The sequence below is a fragment of the Crinia signifera genome, chromosome 4, assembly GCF_055691185.1.
Source record: "Crinia signifera chromosome 4, ASM5569118v1, whole genome shotgun sequence".
Classification (NCBI taxonomy): Eukaryota; Metazoa; Chordata; class Amphibia; order Anura; family Myobatrachidae; genus Crinia; species Crinia signifera.
Genome location: NC_139220.1, coordinates 192,732,408 through 192,757,642, shown reverse-complemented (window position 1 = coordinate 192,757,642; position 25,235 = coordinate 192,732,408). Strand labels below are relative to the sequence as shown.

At 44.2% G+C, this 25,235-nt stretch overlaps 1 protein-coding gene across 1 annotated transcript in view; it reads left to right on the top strand.

Annotated features, from left to right (window-relative positions):
• Window positions 1–24,622, top strand: part of COPG2 (coat protein complex I subunit gamma 2) — a 55,713-nt gene extending 31,091 nt beyond the window's left edge. The window contains exons 16-24 of the mRNA XM_083183322.1: window positions 7,437–7,540; window positions 11,777–11,902; window positions 12,401–12,466; window positions 15,244–15,383; window positions 15,513–15,684; window positions 21,762–21,859; window positions 22,561–22,699; window positions 22,879–22,977; window positions 24,138–24,622. Coding sequence (XP_083039448.1) covers window positions 7,437–7,540; window positions 11,777–11,902; window positions 12,401–12,466; window positions 15,244–15,383; window positions 15,513–15,684; window positions 21,762–21,859; window positions 22,561–22,699; window positions 22,879–22,977; window positions 24,138–24,268 — 1,075 coding nt within the window. The 3' untranslated portion in view covers window positions 24,269–24,622. The remainder of the gene's footprint in view (window positions 1–7,436; window positions 7,541–11,776; window positions 11,903–12,400; window positions 12,467–15,243; window positions 15,384–15,512; window positions 15,685–21,761; window positions 21,860–22,560; window positions 22,700–22,878; window positions 22,978–24,137) is intronic.
• Window positions 24,623–25,235: the final 613 nt, after the last annotated feature.

Genomic DNA, 25,235 nt, shown 5'->3' with positions numbered 1-25,235 from the left:
CGGCGGCTCCGGTGCTCTGCTCGCGGTGAGTACGCTGGCATCACTTCTGGCGGATGCACGCGGCGTGCGGGTCACGGTCGCGTGCGTTCCAAATACCGGAAGTACGCGTCTGTCAATAGGAGACGCGAGGCTTCCGGCAGGGGGGAGGAGACGCCGTGACTGCTCGTGCAGCAGCCATTTAAAGCGCCTGATCGGTGTTACAGGCGCTGGATTGCTTACCTGTTGGTCGGGCTTGCAGGTGAATTTGAGCATGGAGGATGCCTCTCCAAAAACGGTTACACCGCTGCCCAGGTAAGTCCTCTTTTTGAGGACAGTTGTATTTATTTTGTTAGTCAGATAGTTAGTATACTTTCTTTCTTTATAGTGTGCCTCCAGTACCCAGAAAAAAAAAAAAAAAAAAAAAGAAAGGTTGCTAAAACGAAGAGTACTAAAGTCTGTCCAGGCTGTGATAAAACCTTTGTTGGAGAGACAGTACTTTGTTTAGACTGTTTAACAAAGAAGGATGTTGGAATGAATATATCAGCACAGTTATAGGAATTTTGTTTCTAGGATGAATATACTGGGAATAAGAGATCCAGGACACAGACTAGTCTGGATAGAGATGATGGTTATGAATCTATGCATGATTATATGGATAAGGATATGTCTGGCGGATCGTCAGCAGAGTCAGGCGAAGTGCTGGAGGATGAACGCCTGTTTAACGTAGAGTTAGTGGAGACAGTTCTGAAGAACCTTTATAGAACGTCAATTATAAGCAACCTGTGAAATCTGAATTGATGCTTTATTTGAACACAGATCAAAAAAGGGAAGGTCCTTCCCGGTGTATAAAGTTGTGAAAGACATTTTAACTAAGGAATGGCTTAGTGTGGATAAAGAGTAGGCTCAATAAAGAGAATACAGAAAATGTTTCCTATTGAAGACAAAGAATTTATTAAATGGTGTAACATTCCTAAAATTGATACGGCGGTGTCAGAAGTGACTACCCGTACTACTATTCCGCTTCAGGATGGGGCATCACTTAAGGACGCGATGGATAAGAGGATGGAAAGTGCATTTAAGAGGTTGCATATTTCCTCCTCGGTCTCGCTAAAGTCGGGAGTAGCCATGGCCTCACTCTCCCGGGCACTCAGGATCTGGTGTTCGGCCTTGCAAAAAGATCTGCAAGAAAGTCTCCCGTGATCAAATCAGCAAGAGTCTAACCCAGATACAGCTTGCGGTGGACTATATGTGTGAAGCCTCTTTAGATAGTTTAGATTTTGCGGCAAAGTCTCTATCCTCAGGGGTTGTGGCTCGTAGGGCCTTATGGCTTAAATCATGGGCGGCAGATTCCCATTCAAAAATACAAACTGGCAACGCTGCCTTATGAAGGTGCCTTTCTTTTCGGCAGTCGCTTGGATCAGATGATTCAAAGGATGTCAGGCGGTAAATCAGTAAGATTACCACAAGACAGAAGAGGGCGTTTTTCCTCATTTTCTACAGGACAAGCCTATAGACAAGCCAGGTCATACAGACTGGGTAGATCGGTCCGAGACAGATACGCTCAAGGGACATCCAGGGCGTTTTTTCGCCCAAAAAAAAAAAGGTGAAAATTCTGGAGCCGTGCAGAAACGGTGACGGTGGTCCCGTGGTGGAGCAAGTTCCGGTAGCAGGGAGGCTGTTGGCATTTGCTCACATCTGGGAACAGACCGTTCGAGACAGATGGGTTCTGGAGGTGGTCAAGACTGGCTATCATCTAGAATTCATGTCAAAACCAAGAGTAGCAAAGTTTTGTGTTTCAGAGCTCCCAGTTTCGAAGTTAGAAAGGGAAGCTCTAACATTAAGTTTAAAAGGGCTCATCACCTCGGGAGCAGTGGTGAAGGTGCCAGACGGAGAGAAAGGGTCCGGTTTTTATTCCCGTCTGTTCATTGTCAGCAAAAGTTCTGGAGGTTACAGAACTATATTAGATTTAAGAAGGTTAAATTTGCGCACGAAAAAGAGAAAATTTCATATGGAGACCACAAGGTCTATTCTGATGGGTATAAGAAAGAACGACTATATGGTCTCCATCGACTTAAGAGACGCCTATTTCCATATTCCCATTTTCCCAGACGACAGAAAATATCTAAGATTCTGCGTGGGTCACGGTCATTACCAATTCACTTGTCTGCCCTTCGGCCTCACCTCATCGCCTCGAGTCTTTACCAAGGTGTTAGTGGTATTGATAGAAGTGCTGAGAAAAAAGAAGATCATGATATGGGCATATCTCGACGATCTTTTTGATTGTGGCACAATCAGAGGAAGAGGTGATGGCAGCAAGAGATTACACCATTCAGTTTCTTCAAGAACACGGGTGGCTAGTAAACTGGGAGAAAAGCTGTTTAAAACCAACGCAAAAATCTTCAGTTTTTAGGAGTACTAATATACACCGTTTGGTTTCAGATGTCCCTTTCCGAAAAGAGGTGCGAGAAAATCCAACAATTGATTTCTATGATATACGAAGAAAATCGCATACCGCTAAGGTCAGCAATGAGCCTTTTGGGTATGATGGCCTCTACGGTGGACATAGTCTCATGGGCGAGATGGAGGATGAGGCCTCTGCAGTGGTTCCTTCTAGATTATACAAGAAGGCAAGTACCTCTGGAAAGAAGAATAAGAATTTCAGATTCAGTAAAAAAATTCACTGGTATGGTGGGAAGCCGATCAACTAAAGCCAAGAAAGTCTTCACTAGCAAGTCCTCAATACAAGGTGATTACCACAGACGCCAGTGCCGTGGGTTGGGGTGCTAACGGTCTGAGCAAAACATGTCAAGGTCTGTGGTCTCCCCGCGAGTCAGAGTTTTGCTCCAATCACAAAGAATTAAGAGCCGTATGGAAGGCGATGAGGTTCTTCAACGAAGATATTAAGGGTGCACACCTGTGTATTTTTTTAAGACAACGCTACAACCGTCTCTTACGTCAACAGACAAGGAGGTACACGGAGTCATGTGCTGTTGGGAGAAGTGCAAAGCATCATGTGTTGGGCCGAAGAAAATCTGCAGTCAGTGTCAGCGTTGCATATGCCAGGGGAAAGCAATCAGCTTGCGGATTATCTAAGCCGCACAAGTATAGTCCCAGGCGAGTGGGAACTGAAGGAATCAGTTTTCCAAAAGATAGTGGAGCAGTTCGGCCAGCCAGAGGTGGATCTCATTGCTTCAGCAGTCAACAAGAAGCTTCCACAGTTTTACTCTCGGTACCCGACTTGGGAGTCAAGTGGAGTGGACGCCCTGTCTCAGAGATGGGAATTCCGCCTGGGGTACGTTTTCCTCCAATTTCTCTCATTCACAGGACATTGTGGAAGATCAGAACGGAGGGGGTCCAAGTCATAGCCGTGTTACCCTACTGGCCAAGGAGGGCTTGGTTCCCCATGTTGGGAAGAATGGCGATTGCAGATCCAGTATTCCTTCCAGTGACACAGGATTTGCTCAGGCAGGGCCCAGTCAATTGTCAAGAGCCTCACAAGTTGAATTTAGCGGCCTGGAAATTGAGAGGCAACAGTTGAGAAGCAAAAATTTATCTTCAGAAGTAATCGAAGTACTTCTCCAAGCAAGGAAGAAGGTATCATCAGAGGTTTACTACAGAGTATGGCGAGTATTTGGAAGCTGGTCGGAAGGCAAATTCGATTTCCCTAAAGCAAGTATACCCCAAGTTTTACAGTTTCTCTGTGATGGTCTTAATAAAGGGCTTTCGGTTGCTACACTCAAGGTTCAGATCTCTGCGTTCAGTGTGCTACTAGACAAGAAACTTGCAGAGCATAGTTTGATAAGAAGATTTTGTCAAGCTATTAAGAGGATGCGGCCTAGGGTTAGGTCAATAGTCCCCCAGTGGGATCTTAATTTAGTTCTAAATGGACTTATGGAGGCTCCGTTTGAGCCATTGGACAGAGTTAATTTGAAATTCCTGACGTGGAAAATGTTATTTTTGGTAGCGATAACGTCAGCAAAGAGAGTATTTGAAAATTTTTCCGGATCGGGTGGTACTGAGGACCAGACCATCCTTCCTACCCAAGGTGGTTTCCTCATTTAATTTGAGTCAAGAGATTATTTTGCCTTGTTTTTTCCAAAATCCTCTGACGAAAAAAAGAGGAAAAATTACATACGTTAGATGTCTTGAGGGCTATCAAGATATATCTGCACAGAACGGCTGGGTTCAGGAAGTCAGAAGCATTGTTCGTGATTCCCCAGGGGGCGAAGAAAGGATTAGCTCCATCGAAGCAATCAATTTCAAGGTGGCTGAGAGAAGTAATTGCATTTACCTACAAGAAAGTGGGTCGTGTGGTACCGGAAAGCATTAAGGCTCACTCAACAAGGGCAATGGCGGTTTCATGGGCGAGAGAGGCCAAAGTTTCAGCCAAGGAGATTTGTCAAGCAGCCACTTGGTCTTCTTTACATACCTTCTCCAGGCATTATGCGTTGGATGTCTCAAGTCCTAATTTCAATAGCGAGATTCTTAAACAAGTTTTGGCTTGAGGTATAATATAAGCCCACCCTACTGCTTTGGTACATCCCAATGTAATGGCTGCCATGAAGTATGAAGGAGAAAGCAAGGATTATACTCACGATAATACCTTTTCTTCGGAATACTTCATGGCAGCCCAAAAATTTTTTGGCCCTCCCTATTTGTGTTTTTTCCCTAGGATCAGGACGGAGACAGTCAAAGACTATGGTCAATGGGGAGGTGTCAGATTATATAGAGAAGGAAGAGGAGGGGCTGGATCCTGGGGAAAAAACTACCTGTCTAATTGGAGAGGAGAGAGGGATGAACCCAATGTAATGGCTGCCATGAAGTATTCCGAAGAAAAGGTATTATCGTGAGTATAATCCTTGCTTTTTTAATGTCCGCTGCCTGGCCAGACACAGTTTAGAACAAAAGAAAACTGATCCCAGTGTTGTGCTGGCTGCTGACTGACCAGCTACTATTTTGTGTAGTGCTGGGTTGCAATATCACAGTACTTTGCAGACAGGTCAGGGATCGTATTCTGGAGCTCCAGAAGGAAATAGTGAGGGTAGCATACAGTCATATGACGCGATTCTCCGCCTCCTGTAAGGTGTCAGCGGCTTCATCAGATCAAGCCGCTGACACCTTACAGGAGGTGGAGAAACGCGTCATATGACTGTATGCTACCCTCACCAATGGTTTGTGTATTCTGGATCAAAACATTCATTGGAAGCTCTTCGGTTTGATGTAGCATTTGTTTGAGACAAAAAATTTATGCCATCATTGCACAGGCTACCATTGAAAAAAGCTTTTTACTACCCCTAAAAAGTAGGGTACACATGACCGATCCTTTTATTCTTAATTGTGGGGTGCAGCATCCTGCTCCTTTCGGCTGATTTTAGATTTCTGAGCCTTATAAAGCAGGTGGTGGGTGGATCATTTTCAGATAGAATCTTTTTGATGTGTGATCCACAAATGGGACCAATGATATTTTGGCTTCATTGGATGTCAGTCTCCACATTCCTATTTGGGCAGGGCATTATTCAATTCTCCACTTTGCAGTTGGTCACTATCAATTCTAGGCGCAATCATTCGGAATTGTGAGGGCTTACTACACAAAAAAGGTATCGCGATCATACCTTATTTAGATGACCTGCTTATGAAAGCCGATTCAGCTGCACAGTTAAAAAAAGCAACTCAATCGCGCATTTCAGTTAATTCATTATCACTGGTAAATCCTGAACTTCCTTCCTATTTCCTTGTCAGCACCTTCATTTTTTTGGGGGGTGGTTTTCAACACCTCTCTCTAGAGGGTCAACACCTTATCTGACAACCCTTGTTACGCATAAACCTTTTGAGAACCTTGAAGACCATTTAGTCTGGCAGTCAACGGGAGATCCAGTGGAAAATTGGAATGCAGACTTCCTCAGCATAACCAATTTTCACCCAGGAAGTCTTCCAACCGTAATGTTTCCATGAGATTTTCATAGAGCATATGCTTCCTCCAACTCAATGTTGCCTCAGGTTCAGAGTTGCGCTGTTCGGTTGTACTTTATGATGCACATAAATTTGGTTAGTCAGCTTTAATACAGACCATTGCCCATTGAATCTTTTCGGTAATAACTCAAGCCTATTGCAATGAAGGGTGACCCATACCATACCAGGTATCATTACATTCCACTGGAGCACTAGCAACCTCTGGATCTGTCCTATGTCCCCATTTACAAATTGTTATAATTCTTATTTCAGGTGATGTCCACTTTGGCCATACAATTCTACGGTCAGGGAGCATGAACCTTCACACCCCAGGGGGTGGCTGGTAAACTTCTCATGGTCCAGTGTCCCACCAGCCCTGCTAAAATCATTGAATACTTTTTTTCTGAAGCAGGCTATGGACATTGCATTCCTTTCCTCATGTCATTCATGCGAGGTTTGGATTCTTGACCGTTGTTCATTTTCGAACAGTTTCAAGGGGTTACTGCTACTTATGGGACTCTTAAAAGAAGCATTATGGGGATGCAAGAAGGAGGAGCTTTGATTTTAATGATACAATTTAAGTGCCAAACTCCAAATCATCCTGCAACCCCCATGGTGTAATGTCCCACAGAGTGCTTCAGAGAAAAGGATTCAACAGTAAGACCAAAAATCCTCTTTTTGACATCTTCGCAATGACTTTCTTGTAGCTACTAGACCTGTAAAACCTGTATCTTAAAGTCTCTTTACAGTTGAAACTGAGACTTGATAACTTTGACCATTGTGTTTAAGCTGTGCTTATAGCTGTTGTCCTGTGGGGTGCGGTATGGCACTCCGACAGGGGGGTATCCCGACTGTCAGTACCTCGATGTCAGAATCCCGACTGCCGGTGCTCCGACAAGGAGGCGAGAGTGCAAAAAAGGCCCTTGCAGACTCGCCACGCTGTGGGCTTGGTGGCTCGCTATGCTTGCCACAGGTTCTATTCTCAATCTATGGGGGTTGTGGGCCCCCACAAGTGAGAATAGCCCCTATAAATCGGGATCCCCCCTGCCGGAGCACCGGCAGCTGGGATTTTCGACGTCGGGATCCCCCCTGTCCGAGCGTCATCTGGCACCCGCCCTGTGAGTCACCTATCACGCAAGCTGTTGCGGCTTTTGGTGTGCCAGACCCCTTCCTGTCATACCTTTCTCCAGTTCTACTGGGGTATTTGTACTAAAAGTGTGGGATTTTAGAAGTGGAGATGTTGCCTATAGAAACCAATCCGATCTGAGATGTTGTCTTCTAGTAGGAGCCTAATATATGATAAAATGTAGTTTTCCTTTTTTTTTTTTTATACCCCTAACACTTATGGCTTACTATTATTATTATTATAGGCTGTTCACTGGTCTTTTAACTGCTTCTGTTTTACTAAAAACTGGAACAATTGTGATGTTGTAAAACTTATGATGTTAGTGAGTGTGTGTGTATATGTATGTTCTGAAACCGTTCTATCATTCCATTGTATGTTACAGATGCATGATGGACACTGATGACGAGGTCCGGGACAGAGCAACCTTTTACTTCAATGTTTTACAGCAGAAACAGTTAAACCTCAATGCTGCCTACATTTTAAATGGTTTGTATTGTACACCGATATATAAAAGTCTTGCCTGGGGTACATTTTTTATTATACGGTATAATATAAGTTCTGAAGGAGCAGTGCTACAAAATACACAATACTTGAGACCTCCAACCATGTTTGATTGTGTGCTTCATATATGCCTTTTATGTTCTGTGGTATTTTATTTATTTTAGATTTTACAGCAGGACTACTATACTGTAGACCAGGGGTTCCCAATCTTTTTTGAATCACGGCATCCTAGAGTATCAGGATTTTTTCACAGCACCCCTTGGTCGAAAAATAAAAAAACTGAATAAATGTAACATAAATGTAACATTAAGTTGGGTTTATGTGCGATTCTTAGGGTCAGTTAAGTGGTAAAGGGCATTCTGTTTGCTTCTGTTTGTACACATTTTATGATTGGCAGCCACCAGCACTGGTGTTGCCCATAAATAATTAACCATAAATGATTTGAATTGGTCCTGGACCACCAATCCGCGGCACCCCTGCAAGTGTCCCGAGGCACCCCAGGGAGCCACCGCACACAGTTTGGGAAGCACTGTTGTCGACTGATTATTCTGTACAAGAACCTACAAACATTCATGCATGTGTGTTTAACTTCACAATACTATCCTATCCCTTGTTTTATAGAAGTCGGCAGTAGTTACTTTGTAATATATAATAAATAAAATGTTCTATTCAAACTCAATCTAAAGGCTATATTTACTAAAGATTGATTTTGAGCTATTTCAGATCATTTAACCCTTTGAGTGCCATCATTGCTGTGAGAAATCCTCAAAATATCCGTTAAAAATGCCAGCGCCGCTCACAGCAACTTTTTTTTTTTTTTTTTTTGGATGCAATATTTAACTAAACTTCAATGAATTGACTTGGCTGTATTTGTATTTATTTATACTAAGAACAGTCGCTGTGAGCGATGTTAATTTTTAGATGCTAGCAAATGTGTTTTAACCCATGGAGCCCCACATCAGTTAAGATTGATCTGAAATTCATTCAAATCGACCTTTAGTATATTATATACCCCCTCAATCTTAATTAAAGGTACTATATGAATGTCTCTGAAACAGTTGTCTATGTGTGTGCATATATAATATATATGTATATGTACATACAAAAACATATATAATGCACGGATTGCTCCATATGTATGACTCTGAGCGACGGGACCGTTCATTGCTATCAACTGACTAGACCTTGGCTACATGTAGTCAAGATCTAGTCATATGACCTGGCCTGTTCTGGTTAGCACAGATGCTCATACACACATCGCTACATGTGTATGGGCAATCTATCTGATGGGAAGCAAATGAGCGATTTCCCTAGCCAGCATCGCTCAGCATGCAGGCAAGCAAAAATCGCTCTGTGTGTACGGGGCTTTACGCAAACAAATCTATTATGGAGAAGATTCAATTAACCCTTGGTAATATTCCACAGGTAATTAACAGGTAGTAGCTTCAGGCATTACTGTGGGAGGCTATTCAGTTAGCTTCTAAATTTTTCTTGAAAGCTTGTTTAATGTGTTAACAGGTTAGTAGGTATTCATGCACAGATTCCTGTGTTAACAAGGTTGTAGGAAAATCCCAGATAGGTGTCGGCATTGGGGCTAAATGAATATCCTGCAGTAAATACACACATACTTGAATTTCCTCTTTATGTCCATATTCTCTAATGTTTCAGGGCATGCAGGTTCTTTTTTCAAGGAAACCTGAATGAAAAGTAAATCTCATACCTTAAATAGGTTCGCTCTACCTATAGTGCTCAGCATGTGCTGAGAACACTGCACATGGAGATGGGCCCAGCATCATCATCTGACGTGTGCTATTCTGGTACTTCTCGGTTACAAAAGAGACGCATCCTGGACATGGTTCACTTTGATATAAAACTACCAATAGCATGTTGGAGCAATGGTAGCAACATAAACAATGTAGTCTGGTGTATAAGCCAAAAATTGATACATATTATAAAAAATGTATGGTAGTTACTACAGCAGAGTGTTAACGTTATTTCATTGCTTTTAGTTACTACAGGCTGTATTTTCCACCTATTACTAAGACAAACTATTGTAATGTAATATGGCTTAAAGTGTTTGACTGAGGTACTTACAGAAACATTGTTGTTCTGGACAGAAAAAAACGCATTATTTGATAAAAAATTCCCCACGCTTTTCTGTCATTTAAGACCATTAAGTACTATTGTGTTGAGTCTAGTCTTAATGGATGCCCAATCTATCTCCACCTCTGTCTAACGGAGGGATGCAGTCAGTGATTTCACCTTTCAATTACATCAGATCTTGGCAGTATTCAAGGAAATGTCTAGCTCATTCATACAATTTCTCCTTACTTCTTAAATGAATTAGGCAGCAAAGCTTGCACACCTAGTCCATTGTCATTATAACACAATTTAATTACCAGTAAGAGATGCTTACAACAATGGTTCCTAACCTGTTTGAATTCCGGCATCCTAGAGTATCCGTATTTTTCCACAGCACCCCTAGGTAAACCATACTGTATGTTTCTAATTGAGAACCTCCATAGAAATGAAGTATGGTGTGATTACAGTACCTTTAATCCTTAGATGTAGTGATGTGGTTGTGGGTATGGCATGATTATGTGGCAGGCAATAGTACAAGTTCTGTCTACCATATTGACCAAAAGTTATTTTATTTGGTACTTCACCACCAACCTGTGGCACCCCAGAGCGCTATGGCACACAGTTTGGGAACCACTGGCTTACAGAATATAAAAACAGTAGCGTTTGTCTGAAACCCAAGTGCCTGCTGGAGTGTAATTTTTGCAATGGAGTCCAAAGGTGGACTAGAGAAAATGTCTTAAAAGCCTAATTTATTCTATGCATTGTAGGCATAATTACCATTTTATTTTCAATAATATGCCATGGGCGCCCCTCTTGTGCTGGTTTGGATCTGATAAAGTGCAGCTGCTGTCAGCGTTCATATCCCAGAGCTATGCCCCCTACTAATATCTCTATCACTGTTAACAACACCATCATCTCCCCCGTTCCCCAACTCCGCTGCCTGGGTGTCACTCTTGACTCCTCCCTCTCCTTTGCACCCCACATCCAAGCCCTGGCCCATTCTTGCCGGTTCCAGTTACGCAACATTGCTCGCATCAGGCCCTTTCTCTCACAGAGTGCAACTAAGCTGATCATCCACTCACTGGTCATCTCACGGCTCGACTACTGCAATGTTCTCCTCACCGGCCTCGCTCAATCCCAACTGGCTCCTCTTCAATCTGTCCTTAATGCTGCAGCCAGGCTTATCTTCCTCTCCCGCCGCTCTAATTCTGCCACTCCCCTTCAACAAAATCTGCACTGGCTTCCATTCCCCTACAGAATCCTCTTCAAACACCTCACACTCACATACAGGGCCATCTCTAATTCCATTGCTCCATATATCTCAAACCTCATTTCCATTCATACACCCTCCCGCCCTCTACGGTCGGCTGACTAATGTCATCTCTCCTCCACCCTGATCACTGCTTCCCATGCTAGAGTACAGGACTTTGCCCGTGCTGCACCCCTTCAATGGAACACACTCCCTCGCTCCATTAGACTCTCCCTGACCTTGCAAAGCTTCAAACGGGCACTGAAAACTCACCTATTCATCAAAGCGTACCCTTCCACTGCATAAACCAGCTGGTTCTCCGACCCCTTGCCTTTTTACATCCTGCTATCTAACCACCACCCACTCACGTGCACCTCTTGTAATCTGTCTGTCTCCCCTTCCTACTAGATTGTAAGCTCCTCTGAGCAGGGCCCTCTTCCCTCCTGTTGTCAAAGCCCACTTCTCTTCACATTTCACTCACAGCTCTCCCATACTCACTCAGTGACCATCTTCATCTGCATACCCATCTCCATCATTGGCCTCAAGCCTCTAGTTATATGTTGATTGAGTCCTCACTACTTATATTTAAGATGTAATGTGTATTGAACTGTGGCGCTCTTTATTTGTACTCTATTTTTGTTATTTATTTAATGTTATGCCAAGTTTTGTCTCCCTGTATTGTTCCTTTGTACGGCGCTGCGAAGCACTTGTGGCGCCTTATAAATAAAAGTATAATAATAATATCCTACAGATTGTTACAGTTAATATTGTGGAGCTGAAATAGTCTTTTGTGTATATATTGGAATACATAAAAATGTTACATGCCACAATTTTTCACACTTAGCATTGTTCTGGATCATGGTGCTAATCTACTGTTTGGGTTTCTACAGGTCTGACTGCATCTGTGCTTGGAATGGAAAAGGCATTACACCAGTACACACTGGAGCCGTCAGAGAAGCCATTTGACTTGAAATCTGTCCCTTTAAGCACAGTTCCTTTCTTGGAACAAAAAGCCGGTAAATGGAGTTATTGGTATTATGGAACATTTGACTACTATTACATAAATTCATTTACGCGGGGCTAGGCTTTTAATGACCCAGCTAGGTGTACATTTGAAAAAGACATTGTCCTGAAAAGATGTGAGTTCCAGGATACACTTCACATCAATAGCCTAGTGATATTTTGTGCGTTATTTAGGGATTTATTTTGTTTCTTTCTATTTTATTTTGTTAACTGAATTGTTCTGTGATATTATAGGCTGCAAACCACATAGATACATACATTAAGTTTTTGCTAAACCTGTTCTTTCCGGCAATACCACATGGGTTGAGCAAGAATAATAGCCAGCACAAATAAAATATATACTACAGTACTTATCGACTTATCCAACTTACCCTGTTATGACCAATTTATTTAACCTATTGCTATAAATTTTAATATAAGCCTCTTATCACATCCTCTTACTCGTATACTCTATTGTATTTATGTGCCTGCTCTACCTTGGTTTTTATTAGATCTTGCTCCAGCGGCTAGCAAGCAACATGGTAAAGCAGTACCTGCTCGTCAAGACATATTTCAAGGTAAAAAGAAAATAACCAATCAACACCTTTCCATCCTTTTATGTTAATAATGTATGTTTATACATTGCTGCTGTTTTACATGATTAAAAGCTGTTAGGACAACTGAAAATTAACTTTACAAAGCTGTTTTAAGATATTGAACCAGATGCACCAAGCTTCAAAAAGTGATAACTACCAGCCAATCAGCTCCCAACTGCCATGTTACAGGCTGGGTTTGATAAATAACAGTTAAGAGCCGAATAGCTAGTAGTTTATCACTCCCCACTTTATCACCTGTTGAAGCTTGATGCATCTGGCCCACTATTTGAATTTACTCCCAAAAGGCCGACAACAGAATAAAAATGCTTGTTGGTTAGGCATCATTTAGCACTGCCAGGACATGTACCGGAGTACTGGCAAAAATTATTTTGATGAAACAATGGGAAAAAAAACTTTTTATTTTTTACTGCTAGTGTATATAAGAAGCTGACAAAAAGGGAGCTTTGTGTTGTATAGGTTGCAGTGCTTTCAGTCTGTTTTATCTCACGATGTTTAGTGCTCATTCATGCCTACAGTTGTGTCTACATACACCTACCCTGAAATTGCACCAATCAGACTGTAAACTAGCCATGCCATGTGACATTTTCTTACACTATGAACCCTACTATGCTGTTTACAGCACTTGGTACACTATTTAAGAATTCCATAAAAAAAATTCAGGAAAAAACGTATGTACACTGAGTAAAAAGATAAAATACAGAGGTCCCACAGATCTTTGTGTCTTATTTCGCTGATAGTGTATTAAGTTCTGTCGTTAGGATTACTATTACTAACAGAAAAGGATTTGTTGCAAAAGAATAAGAATGGCAATGCTTTGTGCCCTAGGCATTCTTATGGTATATCTGCTACTTTATAGCAACGATTTTGCAACACAAAATGAACACGTAAAAACAGTACTTATTACAAGGTATCCGGACTCATGATAGATTGACTCTAGGTCGACATGAGTTCAAAAATAAAAACTGAGCCAACATTTGCCGACGTGGTATTTCATACCCTACCATAAACAGTATGCATGTCTTCTATGCTGAATTAGGCCCTTAGTACACTATTAGATGCAAAATTCCACTAAAAGTGCTAAGGCACAGGAGGTGCTATCAATGTCTACGTCTTTTTTGGTACAGAAAGGATCGGTGTATGAGGACACATCTGTATATGCTGTTAATGCATTTTTTTCTCCCAATTCTGACAAGTGAACTAACCCTTTGAGTGCCAAGTTAATTTGTCAAAAAGGTGTGAAAATTGACAAGCAAACGTTTTTATTTATCATAATGACCTGTAATGTTTACTTTATATAGGAAATATAATCTTTTTTTTTTTACACAACATTTTTTGAGAGACTCTTTTTAGCACAAATAGAATGGTTACTTGTGGCCCCTTTCCAACCATTCAATTGTAAAATGTATTTATTGTTATCAGATTTTATTGGTAGAAGGTCATTGCATTATTTTGTATTATTATTATATTTTATTTATAAGGCACCACAAGTGTTTTGCAGAGCTGTACAAAGGAACAGTACAGGGAGACAAAACTTAACATTACAGTAAATAAATAACAAAAATAGAGTAAAGGTAAAAAGAGCGCCACAGTTCACTACACATTACAGCTTAAAGAGAGGACTTGTACAATGTACCACAAGGGGCTGGTGGCCAAAGATGGGGATGAGTATGTGAACAAAGATGATTGCTGAGTGCTTGAGTATGTGAGAGCTGTGATTGAAATGTGAAGAGAAGAGGGCTTTGACAACAGGAGGGAAGAGGGCCCTGCTCTGAGGAGCTTACAATCTAGTAGGAAGGGGGAGATAGACAGAATACATGAGGTGCAAGTAAGTGGGAGGTGGCTTGATAGCAGAATGTAAGAAGGCAGAGATTGTCAAGGCATGAGGCAGGGTCGGAGGACCAGTCTCAGGACTAAGTTATGCTTCAATAAAGAAAATATAGATTGGCGCTTAGAGCGCTGTGCTCAATAAAATACTGTCCTGGTCCCCTGTGGTTACATTTTTTTGGGATGCTCAATCCCAGAGAAAACAGAGAAGTATAGAAAATAAATAAATCTGCGCTGGGGATCTGGGTTAAAGTTTTAATAAACCAATCGGTTTGATTGATCGATAAGCAGGTATTGTGCACATATGTAAAAATCTTAGTAATTCACATAATAAAACAATACTATTACCGCATAACATAAAATAATTGGTACATAAGCAGAAACTGTTAAGAGGAAGAGTCATTAATTAGAATTTTATTAGATGTAGTATACTGTCCAATAAAGTTAGCATAGAAGCAAGATGGTTTTGATCTGCTCTGTTGTAGCTATTAACTGTTTTGGATTAGTTATGCTACAGTCCAAATATAAAGAGCTTGCTCAGTAAGCAGATGATGTTAGTAATTTGAGTGTTCTGAAGAAATAAACTCATGAATCTGGCCAGACAATTGCAAGTACCTGCTAAACTCACACAGATGTCAGCTGTCCATGTTCTCCCAGCTTCTGGTGCCTGTAACCAAAATAGCAGCTACAGTATCTCTAGAGTCCACGGATCCCAATGGATATATGCCTGAATTGCTTTTCTGGTATTGATGTGCAGTTCAGCTCCCAAGTGACTGTAAATTAGCTTCTAATGCGTTTCCCCACCTGCGGGCGGCGTCAGCGGCTTCCTCAGAAGAATATACTCACATATTCTTCTCTGAGGACGCCGCTGAACTGTGCATTTAGGTCATGGCTTAACACTTTTGTCTTTGCAGAACAACTGGCTGCTATTCCAGAATTCAAAAATTTGGGACCACTGTTCAAGTCTTCTGAATCTGTGCAGCTCACAGAAGCAGAAACCGAGTACTTTGTGCGCTGTGTAAAGCATACATTCACAGATCATGTTGTATTTCAGGTAAGCCTGCTTTCCTCTGCCACAGTAATCATTTACAGCCTTTGCTATGCCCAATAAATGTAAAGCTGAGCACTTGCATTGTCGTCTGCGGTAACCATAACTTGGTCTTGTGTTTCCTTCTATCTACAGTTTGACTGCACCAATACACTCAATGATCAGCTGTTAGAGAAAGTAATTGTTCAGATTGAACCATCAGAAGGCTATGAAGTGCTCTATTATGTCCCGGCACAGAGTCTTCACTACAACCAGCCTGGGATATGTTACACTCTAGTGAGGCTTCCTGAGGATGAGTCAACAGCAGGTACATGAACTGCAAACCTTTACTGGTGTGTGCAGGTTAATTCAGTCATTTTACCATTCTCACAGTCTGTAAAAAAAAACACATGGAAACACCCAGTGTTTTTATGGGCGTTCTCATGCAAATGTTGCTGTAATGCAATGTGCCAGGGGTGGACGGCTGACGTCAGCCCCCCGCCCTGTCTTCTTCCTGGAGTCCGCAAATATAATAGTGCTTTCACATCACAAAATGCAGGGTCACACCGGGACTTTGAAATGGTTCAGTCCTGACACGTCCCTGCATTTTGGGATGTTCACATCTCCTAATGCCGGTTCGCTGACGTCATCCGGGGACACAGCGGGGAGCCGGCGTGTCATTGCGGGCGGGAGAGGAAGCTGCGCTTAGAGCGCTGCCTCCTCCATAGTGTGAACGGGAAATGGGTCGCTCGACCCGTTTAATCCATTCACACTGCACAGCAACGAACCAGTAAGAACTCTGCTTTTTCTATCATACCAATGGTGGTCACTGGGACAGTGGGGTGTGGGTGGAGCTTCAGCTACAGGCACCAAGTAGATTGACAATCTTTTCGTGCAGCCAAGGCTCCTCCTCCTCCACGCCCCCTACAGGCTTCAGTTTTTTCTTGGTGCCTCAAGGCACAGGTATCAAGGGACAGGGCTCCGTGCCCTGTCAGACTTTTTTACTTATTACTACGTTTATTTTTACTACAAACTGGGAGACAGCTTGCGCTGGCAACGCTGCTCCCCTGTGGCTGGAAACGGCACGCTGACTTCTACAGCCAGACCTGCCGTTTTTTCCTCATGACACGGAGGAAGCTGCGCCCAACCACAGGTAAGCGGGTCCCCCTGAAGGACAGCTAGCCATTCGCGGCGCATACCGCTAGCAGCATATGTCACCAGGGTGTGGTGCAGCCCGGTGACCCTGGCAGTGGCACCCAGTCGTCTCGGCGCGGCCACTAGACCACTAGGGTGCCGCGCTGTGGAGCGCCATTTTGGCGCAGGGCACTGTTGGTTCCAGGGGAGGCGGGCTGATCCACGCCCACGCAGCGTACAGTAAGCGCCATTATGGGACTTCACTGTGGGAGAAGCGCACCAGTTTTCCTGCTCCTCTACACGCTACAGGACCAGGTTTTTCAGCAGCCCTCTGTACCACACTACATTAGCGCTGGTCAGAGAGTATTGTGTCTTGTTCTCTCTCCCATCTGAATACTTCTTTCTGTGTCAGAGGGTGATAGTATACACTGTGTTTTCATTGCATTAGTGTGTTTGTGGGTTCTTTGAGAGTATGTCACAGAAACCTTCCAAGGCTAAACCTGTCATGGAAGCTCCTAAGCTGCATGCGTACACATGCACTAAATGTTAGGAAAATTATTCATCTGTGCAAGACCAGGCTGGTTTGTGTGAGCGCTGCTCTGCACAGGACTCTCCTGGGGGCCCTTCAGGTCCACAGACAGTGGAGCCCAGTTGGGCTTCCACTCTTTCATCTGCTATGAAAGAGTTAGCTTCACAGTTAGCTGCATCCAGGGAGTCCGCTCAGCAACCTCCACAGGCACAACCCGCTGTTATTCCTGAACCTGCCTGGGTGCAGGGTTTCTCCTCCACCATTCAGGATTTAGTTCAGGTGTCGGCGTCCTTACAGTCAGGTTTGAGGGCCCCACCTAAGCGCAGAGCTCAGGCTCCAGTGGTGGCCCATCACTCAGACTCTGGTGATGAGACAGGTGACCAGGGCACGGTCGACACAGATGATGATGTCGACGCAGAGGAACCTGACAAAGAGGAAAGAATGACCCAGGCCAGGGTGGATTCTTTAGTCAAAGCTGTTAGATTGTCCCTTAACATACAGGACTCACACACCTCAGCCCCTGACGCCCTTCACTTCAAAAAGAAGAATTGGCCATCTTCCCCTCAAATACAGATTTAGAGGAAGTTTTGTCAGAGGCATGGCAACACCCGAACAAAAAGTTTCTGGTGTCCAAACGTCTAATTTCTTTCTTCCCGTTTGCGCAGGCAGACCGTCAGAAGTGGGAGACTCCCCCACAGGTAGATGCTCATGTGGCTCGCCTTGTAAAAGCAACCACTCTCCCCATACCTACAGTGGCTTCTCTTAAAGATCCCACTGATAGGAAGATTGAACACTGTCTCAAGGCAGTATTCACCAATGCAGGAGTCTCAGCCAGACTGGCTATGGCCTCGGCATGGGTTGCAAAAGCAATAGGCGCATGGGCAGACAGCCTGCAGGATCAAATTACCTCAGGTACCCGTCGCTCTGAACTTTTATCCACAGTGGACCTAATCAGAGAGAGCACCACATATTTAGAGGAGGCAGCAGTGGATGCAGCTGCGTTATCATCTAAGATTTCAGCCTCATCAGTAGCAGCCCAGCGAGCTCTCTGGCTGCGTACTTGGAATGCAGATTCCGAGTCAAAAAGGGCCCTAGAGGCATTGCCATTAACAGGCGAGGTCCTTTTTGGCCCCGAGCTGGACAAAATTGTAACCACAATAGCCACTTCCAAAATGGCTTTTTTGCCTTCTGCACCAACAAAGCCTAGATCCCAGGGAAGGTCTAGGGGACAGCCCTCATCAAGAGCTCAGCCCTCTGCAAAGCGCTCATCGGCCTCCAAACCAAAACAGTCATGGGCAGGACGCCGTCAGGCCCCTAAGCAGGCAGACAAGCCCGCAGCATGAGGGGGGGGGGGGGGGCTCACCAGGTCATACCGGTGGGCGGTCGCCTGTTGTCATTTGCCGAGATTTGGCAGGCCACAACCACCGACAGGTGGGTGAACACCATAATAGCTCAGGGATACTCCCTCTCCTTTCAGGGCCGCCCTCCAACTCGGTTCTTTACAACAGGCTCCCCTCTAGAACCGGAAAAAGCAAGGGCATTATCCAACTCTGTAAGCTCCCTGCTGACAGCAGGGGTGATCATCCAGGTCCCGCCTTCTCAGCGAGAGACAGGTTTCTACTCAAGCCTGTTCCTGGTAGGGAAGCCGGACGGACTGTAATGGCAGCAGCACTCAGGACTCAGGGAGTACGTCTGTTGCCATATCTGGACGACCTCCTGATCTTAGCCCAGTCGCAAGAGACACTCCAGAAGCATCTCAAACTCAGTGTCCCTCCTTCAGAGGCACGGTTGGCTAATAAACTGGAGGAAGTCCACCACTACCCCATCTCAAAGGATGGTGCACCTGGGAGCCTTGATAGACACCAGGGCCCAAAAGGTCTTCCTACCGGAGGACAAAGAGTGGCTCTAAGAGATCTTCTACAGCTCTTTCTGAAGCAGCACAGGGTTTCGGTTCATCAATGCATGAAGGTCCTAGGAAAGCTGGTGTCATGTTTCGACATGGCAGAATTTGCTCAGTTCCACTCCCGGCAACTCCAGAGGGAAATGCTATGCCACTGGAACCGCTCCGGAACAAATCTGAAAGCACAGACCTTTGTTCTGTCCAGGCAGACCCGCCTATCGCTGAGTTGGTGGATTATTCCTCACAATCTGCAAAAAGGGCGCCAGTTTGTCATCCCTCAATGGATGATCCTGACAACGGACGCCAGCCTCAGAGGTTGGGGGGCGGTCTTGGCAGAGCACTCCTTCCAAGGACTATGGTCAAGGGAAGAAGCAAAACTCCCTATAAACATCCTAGAGCTAAGGGCGATCCTCAGGGCTCTACAGAGTGCAGGACCTTTGGTTACTCCAGGCCAGTGAAGATTCAGTCAGACAATGCCACAGCGGTGGCATATGTCAACCACCAGGGAGGGACCAGGAGCTCTGCAGCAATGAGGGAGGTATCCTCGATTCTCAGTTGGGCAGAGCGTCACCTGATGGCCTTATCAGCGGTCCACATTCCCGGAGTCCAGAACTGGGAGGCCGATTTTTTAAGTCGGCAGGACATCCAGTCAGGAGAATGGGCTCTCCACGAAGAAGTCTTCCAGGAACTGGTCACCCGATGGGGGCTCCCACAAATAGATCTAATGGCCTCAAGATCAAACAAAAAGCTCCGGTGTTACGGGACTCACACCAGAGATCCACAAGCTTACCTAGTGGACACGCTCTCAGCTCCATGGCCATTCTCCCTTGTCTACATATTCCCTCCAGTAGCCCTTCTTCCGAGAGTCATCAGGCGCCTCAAGCAGGAACAAACCACAGCAATTCTTCTGGCCCCGAATTGGCCTCAAAGGGCTTGGTACACAGACCTTCAGGAGATGTCCCTTCAGCCTCCTTGGCTTCTACCAGCTCGTCCAGACTTGCTGTCACAAGGACCATGCCTTCACTCCAACCTGCACAGCCTATCCTTGACGGCGTGGCTCTTGAGACGGAAATACTAAGAGCAAAAGGTTTTTCCTTGCCGGTCATTAAAACTATGATCGCTGCAAGAAAGCCAGCCTCCTCCAGAGTCTATTATCGGGTTTGGAGTGCTTTTTTCGGCTGGTGTGCTGAAAGAAAGCTCCCTCCTCGGGAGTTTAGTTTAGCCAGAATACTGGCCTTTTTACAAACAGGCCTCAATTTAGGCCTCAAGCTATCTTCTCTAAAGGTTCAGGTGTCGGCCCTTTCGATTCTGTTCCAGAGGAAACTGGCCACACGGATGGCAGTCCGTACATTCTTGCAGGGGGTCCTCCACATTCAGCCCCCCTTTACACCTCCAATTCAACCTTGGGACCTGACCGTGGTTTTATCGGCTCTCCAACACCCTCCGTTTGAACCTCTTGAGTCAATAGATCTCAGATGGTTAACATGGAAGGTTGTCTTTTTGTTAGCAATAGCCTCGGCTAGGCGAGTTTCAGACCTGTCAGCCTTGTCCCACGCCTCGCCATATTTAGTGTTCCATTCGGACAGGGCAGTTTTGCGAACTCGTAAGGAGTTCCTACCAAAAGTTGTGTCCAAGTTCCATATAAATCAGGACATTGTTGTACCTGCGTTTTCCCCGTTGGAGGACGCTCCGGAACTAATTTCTCTAGATGTTGTGAGAACTCTGAAAGTTTATGTTTCCAGAACACAAAGCATTCGTAAGACTGAGACGATGTTTGTCTTATATGATGCTAACAAGCGAGGTTGGCCTGCAACAAAGCAGACGTTGGCTCGCTGGCTGCGGTTAACAATTAAGCAGGCTTATTTGTCTTCAAATAAGCCAGTCCCATCTTCCATCAGGGCCCACTCCACCCGTTCGGTTGGGGCCAGTTGGGCAGCTCACCAGGGAGCCCCTGCAGAGCAGTTGTGTCGCGCGGCCACTTGGTCTTCACCGCATACTTTTATCCAATTTTACCAATTTGACACGTTCGCCACGGCAGATTCTGCCTTTGGGCGCCGTGTCCTCAGTGCAGCTCAGGTGCGTCCCCTCCCGTAAAGGGACAGCTTTGGGACGTCCCACTGTCCCAGTGACCACCATTGGTATGATAGAAAAAAGTGGATTTTGGTCCTACCTGTAAAATCCTTTTTACTGAATCCATGGTGGACACTGGGCGCCCACCCTAACGCACTAATCTGCAATGAGTGGGTATATACTTCACTCTCTGGAACCTTCCACTTCCATCTGGTAGCTAGGTTTCCTTTTTCCTTTTCTCTTCCTCTTCCTGTTCCTTGCGGATAAGCTGTTGAACAAACTGAAGCCTGTAGGGGGCGTGGAGGAGGAGGAGCCTGGGCTGCACGAAAAGATTGTCAATCTTCTTGGTGCCTGTAGCTGAAGCTCCACCCACACCCCACTGTCCCAGTGTCCACCATGGATTCAGAAAAAAGGATTTTACAGGTAGGTCCAAAATCCACTTTTTTTTTTACCGGTTCTTATTGACATGTTGCTACCTGTTTGCAGGACCCGGTAACCCCTTTCACATCGCACTAATTACCGGGTCGAGCCGGCAAGAAACCGGCTTGTACCCAGTAATTAGTTGCAATGTAAAAGGGTATAAGTCAGTCTTCACTTGTGAGCCCCGGAGAAATCATTCGATGGTCACCGACCATCGAATGATTTCTGCTGCTGGCACATGTGATAACGTATGCATGTTTGCATCTGTTTTTTAACTGCAGTTATCTGTTAATTATGTACAGTGATTTAGATATTGACCCATTGGTTCTCTGTGTTTTCCCCCTTTCTCCAGTGTCTTGTACATTTAACTGCACAATGAAATATGTGGTCAGAGACTGTGATCCTCACACTGGTGTCCCTGATGATGAAGGTTACAGTGATGAGTATGTGGTATGTATTAGTTATCAGATGAGTAGGGTATTTTTTTTGTTTTTGTAAAGCAAAATCTGGAAGCCTCTAGTTTAAGCAACAGAGTCATATACTGTATGTTGATCGACACACACAAGTAGTGTTAATTCTAGCAACCTGCATCTTTAATAAATCCTGTGCACTTCTATTTCTCTGTTAGGTGTGTCGCTCTCTGCTGTGGTGCTTCTAGCAGAGGTGTGGTCTGCATATAAGTTCTAAAGTACAGACCACACTGTACTAGATCACCAGAGCAGATAGTGGCACCCCAGGCAGTGAAGAAGAATGGCACGGGTTTTAGAAGATGCAAGGTGCTAAAATGAACACTACAGAAAGTCGACATGGGAAAAAATAAAGGTAATGGTCGACATATTAAAGAGTTTTCATGGGGGGGGGTGTTTTGTGTCCATTTGTAGATTTTAGCAAGTGGACCCCCAGTTAGTGTACTGCGTCCCTTGTAAGGCTTGTTGCGCTTGGCACAGTTTACCATCCACTTGGTTGTATGAAAGTCACAAAAATGGGAAACAAATAGTGAAAACCTCATTGGCTTTGTCGGCCATTGCCATGTCAACCGTTTACTTGTGTCAACTTTCTGTCTGCCAACCTTGACCATATGGTGTCAACCTGTCTTCCGGATTCCCATGTTCTTGAGTTTTTAATAAAAAATGTGTTGTGTATATACGCAGCTTGAAGACCTGGAGGTGACGCTTGAAGACCACATACAAAAGGTTCTAAAGCCAAACTTTAGTGCAGCCTGGGAAGAACTGGGTGATGTATATGAAAAAGAGGAAACCTTTGCTCTTAGTACTACAAAGACCCTTGATGGTAATACTATCTCTTTTCTGTAATCATTAATTATTAAGACTTATTTTTGTGCAATGGTGGGAGGCAGTCTGGCCATGCTCTCATACCATATATTGTGGGAGTGAATTAAACAGTCTGACAATTTCTTCTCTATTTTCCCCACATTCACATTGTATTTTATTCCCATATTATGTCTGCAGATGCTGTGAAAAACATCATTAAGTTCCTAGGAATGCAACCATGCGAGAGGTCTGATAAGGTGCCAGAGAACAAGAACTCCCATGTGCTTTATCTCTCAGGTGAGAAGAAATAATACTAATGGGCCTACACACTTAGCAATGTCTGGCCATTTTCTGAGCCATTTTACTTAATTTAACTACAGTACATCGCTCCATGTGTAGGGGCAAAACGATGCGTGGCCTTGCGCATTGCTATCGCCCTGGTGATGAATATCCAGCATGGTGGATATTAATCTCTAATCACCAGACAGGGACAGTGATCTCATAGGCCCTGACAGGTCGCTCAGCACACAGCTGACACATCACTGTGTGCTGAGCGATCTAGCATCGCTCAGAATGCTCAGCATTGTCGCTGCGTATGTAGGCCCCTTTACAGCACTGAGGTGCAGATGTATTAAGCCTGGTGAAGAGAGAACGTGGAAGGTGATAAAGCACCATCCAATCAACTCCTAACTGTCATTTTCAAACATAGCTGATTGGCTGGTGCATTATCACCTTCCACTTTCTCTTCACCAAGCTTAATACATCTGCCTCTGATAGTGTTCCTTCTAGGAACTAACTGTGGCAGGGCACTGATGCTTGGGGGCACCATAAGGGGGGTGGACCGGGCCCGCCGATGTCATTGTTGTGGGTGGTCCCGGCCATCGACATCGCTAAAGGGGGTGTGCCCTGGCTGCCATGTCATTAAAGGGGGAGTGCCCGGGCCGCCACCGTCATGCAAGGGGGGGCGGACCTGGCCCCGCTGAAGTCCCTGAGCTGCCGAGATTGCGATGCCTGGAGCTTCAAGACAGATAGCAGGCTCTTTTAGCGGAGTGCTGCTGGAGGGGCAGGGCGCATTTTGTCCTTTAAAAATCGGGCTAAAACAGCCTAGCGGGAACGCTATGCTAAATTTCGCAAGTTACTGTCATCAAAATGTATGAGATTATGTTACTGTAACCTGTTATTGCCCCTATATACTAGTGCAATATGGCCACATTTCATCCGATTCTGAGCTTCCGTAGCGAGGGTTCTGTTGCTGCTCAGATTGGAATAGCAGATCGTTATGGCTGCCATGAATATTTCTAAAAAGACCACATACGATACATAATTTGTGGTCCAGCTGCCTGGAGAATGCAATCCTTTGCGCTACTTGGTGGGAGCCTTTACTTAGACACAGCCCTTCTGTTAAGCTTTCTTTGAAATTAAAGGTAGCTTAGTTTCTTTCTTTTTTTTCCCTGTAGGTGTATATCGAGGGGGTCATGAAGTTTTGGTAAGATCCAGGCTTGCTTTGGCTGATGGTGTCACCATGCAAGTAACAGTTAGGAGCACTCATGAGACCCCAGCTGATGTCATCCTAGCATCAGTTGGGTAACAGTCCCTGGTGAGGACACACGTATATGGCCAGGAGCATTTCAAGATTTCCTTCAACCCTTGCCTGAAAAACTATGGAGTTGTACTTCTTGCTTTTGAGTCTTACATAATCAGTGGACCAATGAACAGGTCAGCAACAGCGAGAGAGGCACAGCTGCCATTGTTTTCCAGGATCCTGCTGTCACTTTGTCCATTCCATTTTATCCAAATAAAGCATGAGACTTTAATTCACAATTCTTAAGAGATCACCTTTATACCTAAAGTAGATGACTAAGCATTGGACTCAAATTACACAAGCTGATCCGTTGGCACAGCTGTGATTCATTAAATACATCAAGATGTACTTGTTCTCCAAGTTTAGGTCTCCATTATTGTTCACAACCAAAGTTTGAATGCATACATAAGTATAGATAAATAAACATATCTAGGAAACATATAATTTAAAAAAGGTGCTGTAGTGTAGTCTGTACGTGTGCAGTGTTGGAGCATAAAAATGATGTAACAACATAAATATTTTGCATGTGTTTTTCTATTTTGACAGTGATGTATTTGTATAAGATTTACCCCGTGTACTAATACATCACTGTCCGTTTCCTCTCTAGTCACAGTGAGCACGAACGGGTATTATGGCTATTCCCATTATTCCAGGCAATAGGAGAACTAAAGCTGGTAACTACACTCTAGAAACTGGCTATATATAATAAGTAACGTGTACTACTTAAAGTCTTATGCGCACAATCTGTGTAAACACCATTTGTATCATTGTTTATGTGTAAATGGTTGTCCTAAACCTACATTATATACTTCTATATAGACTCTTGTTCCATACAGAAATACATCTAATCCAACATTGTTGCAGCTTTATTATCAGTAAAGTAAATGTTCATGTAATCTCAGAGCAATATGCTCACAATAGATGAAAAATCCAAGACTTATTGAAATATCTACTTCCGTAGTATCGTTTACAC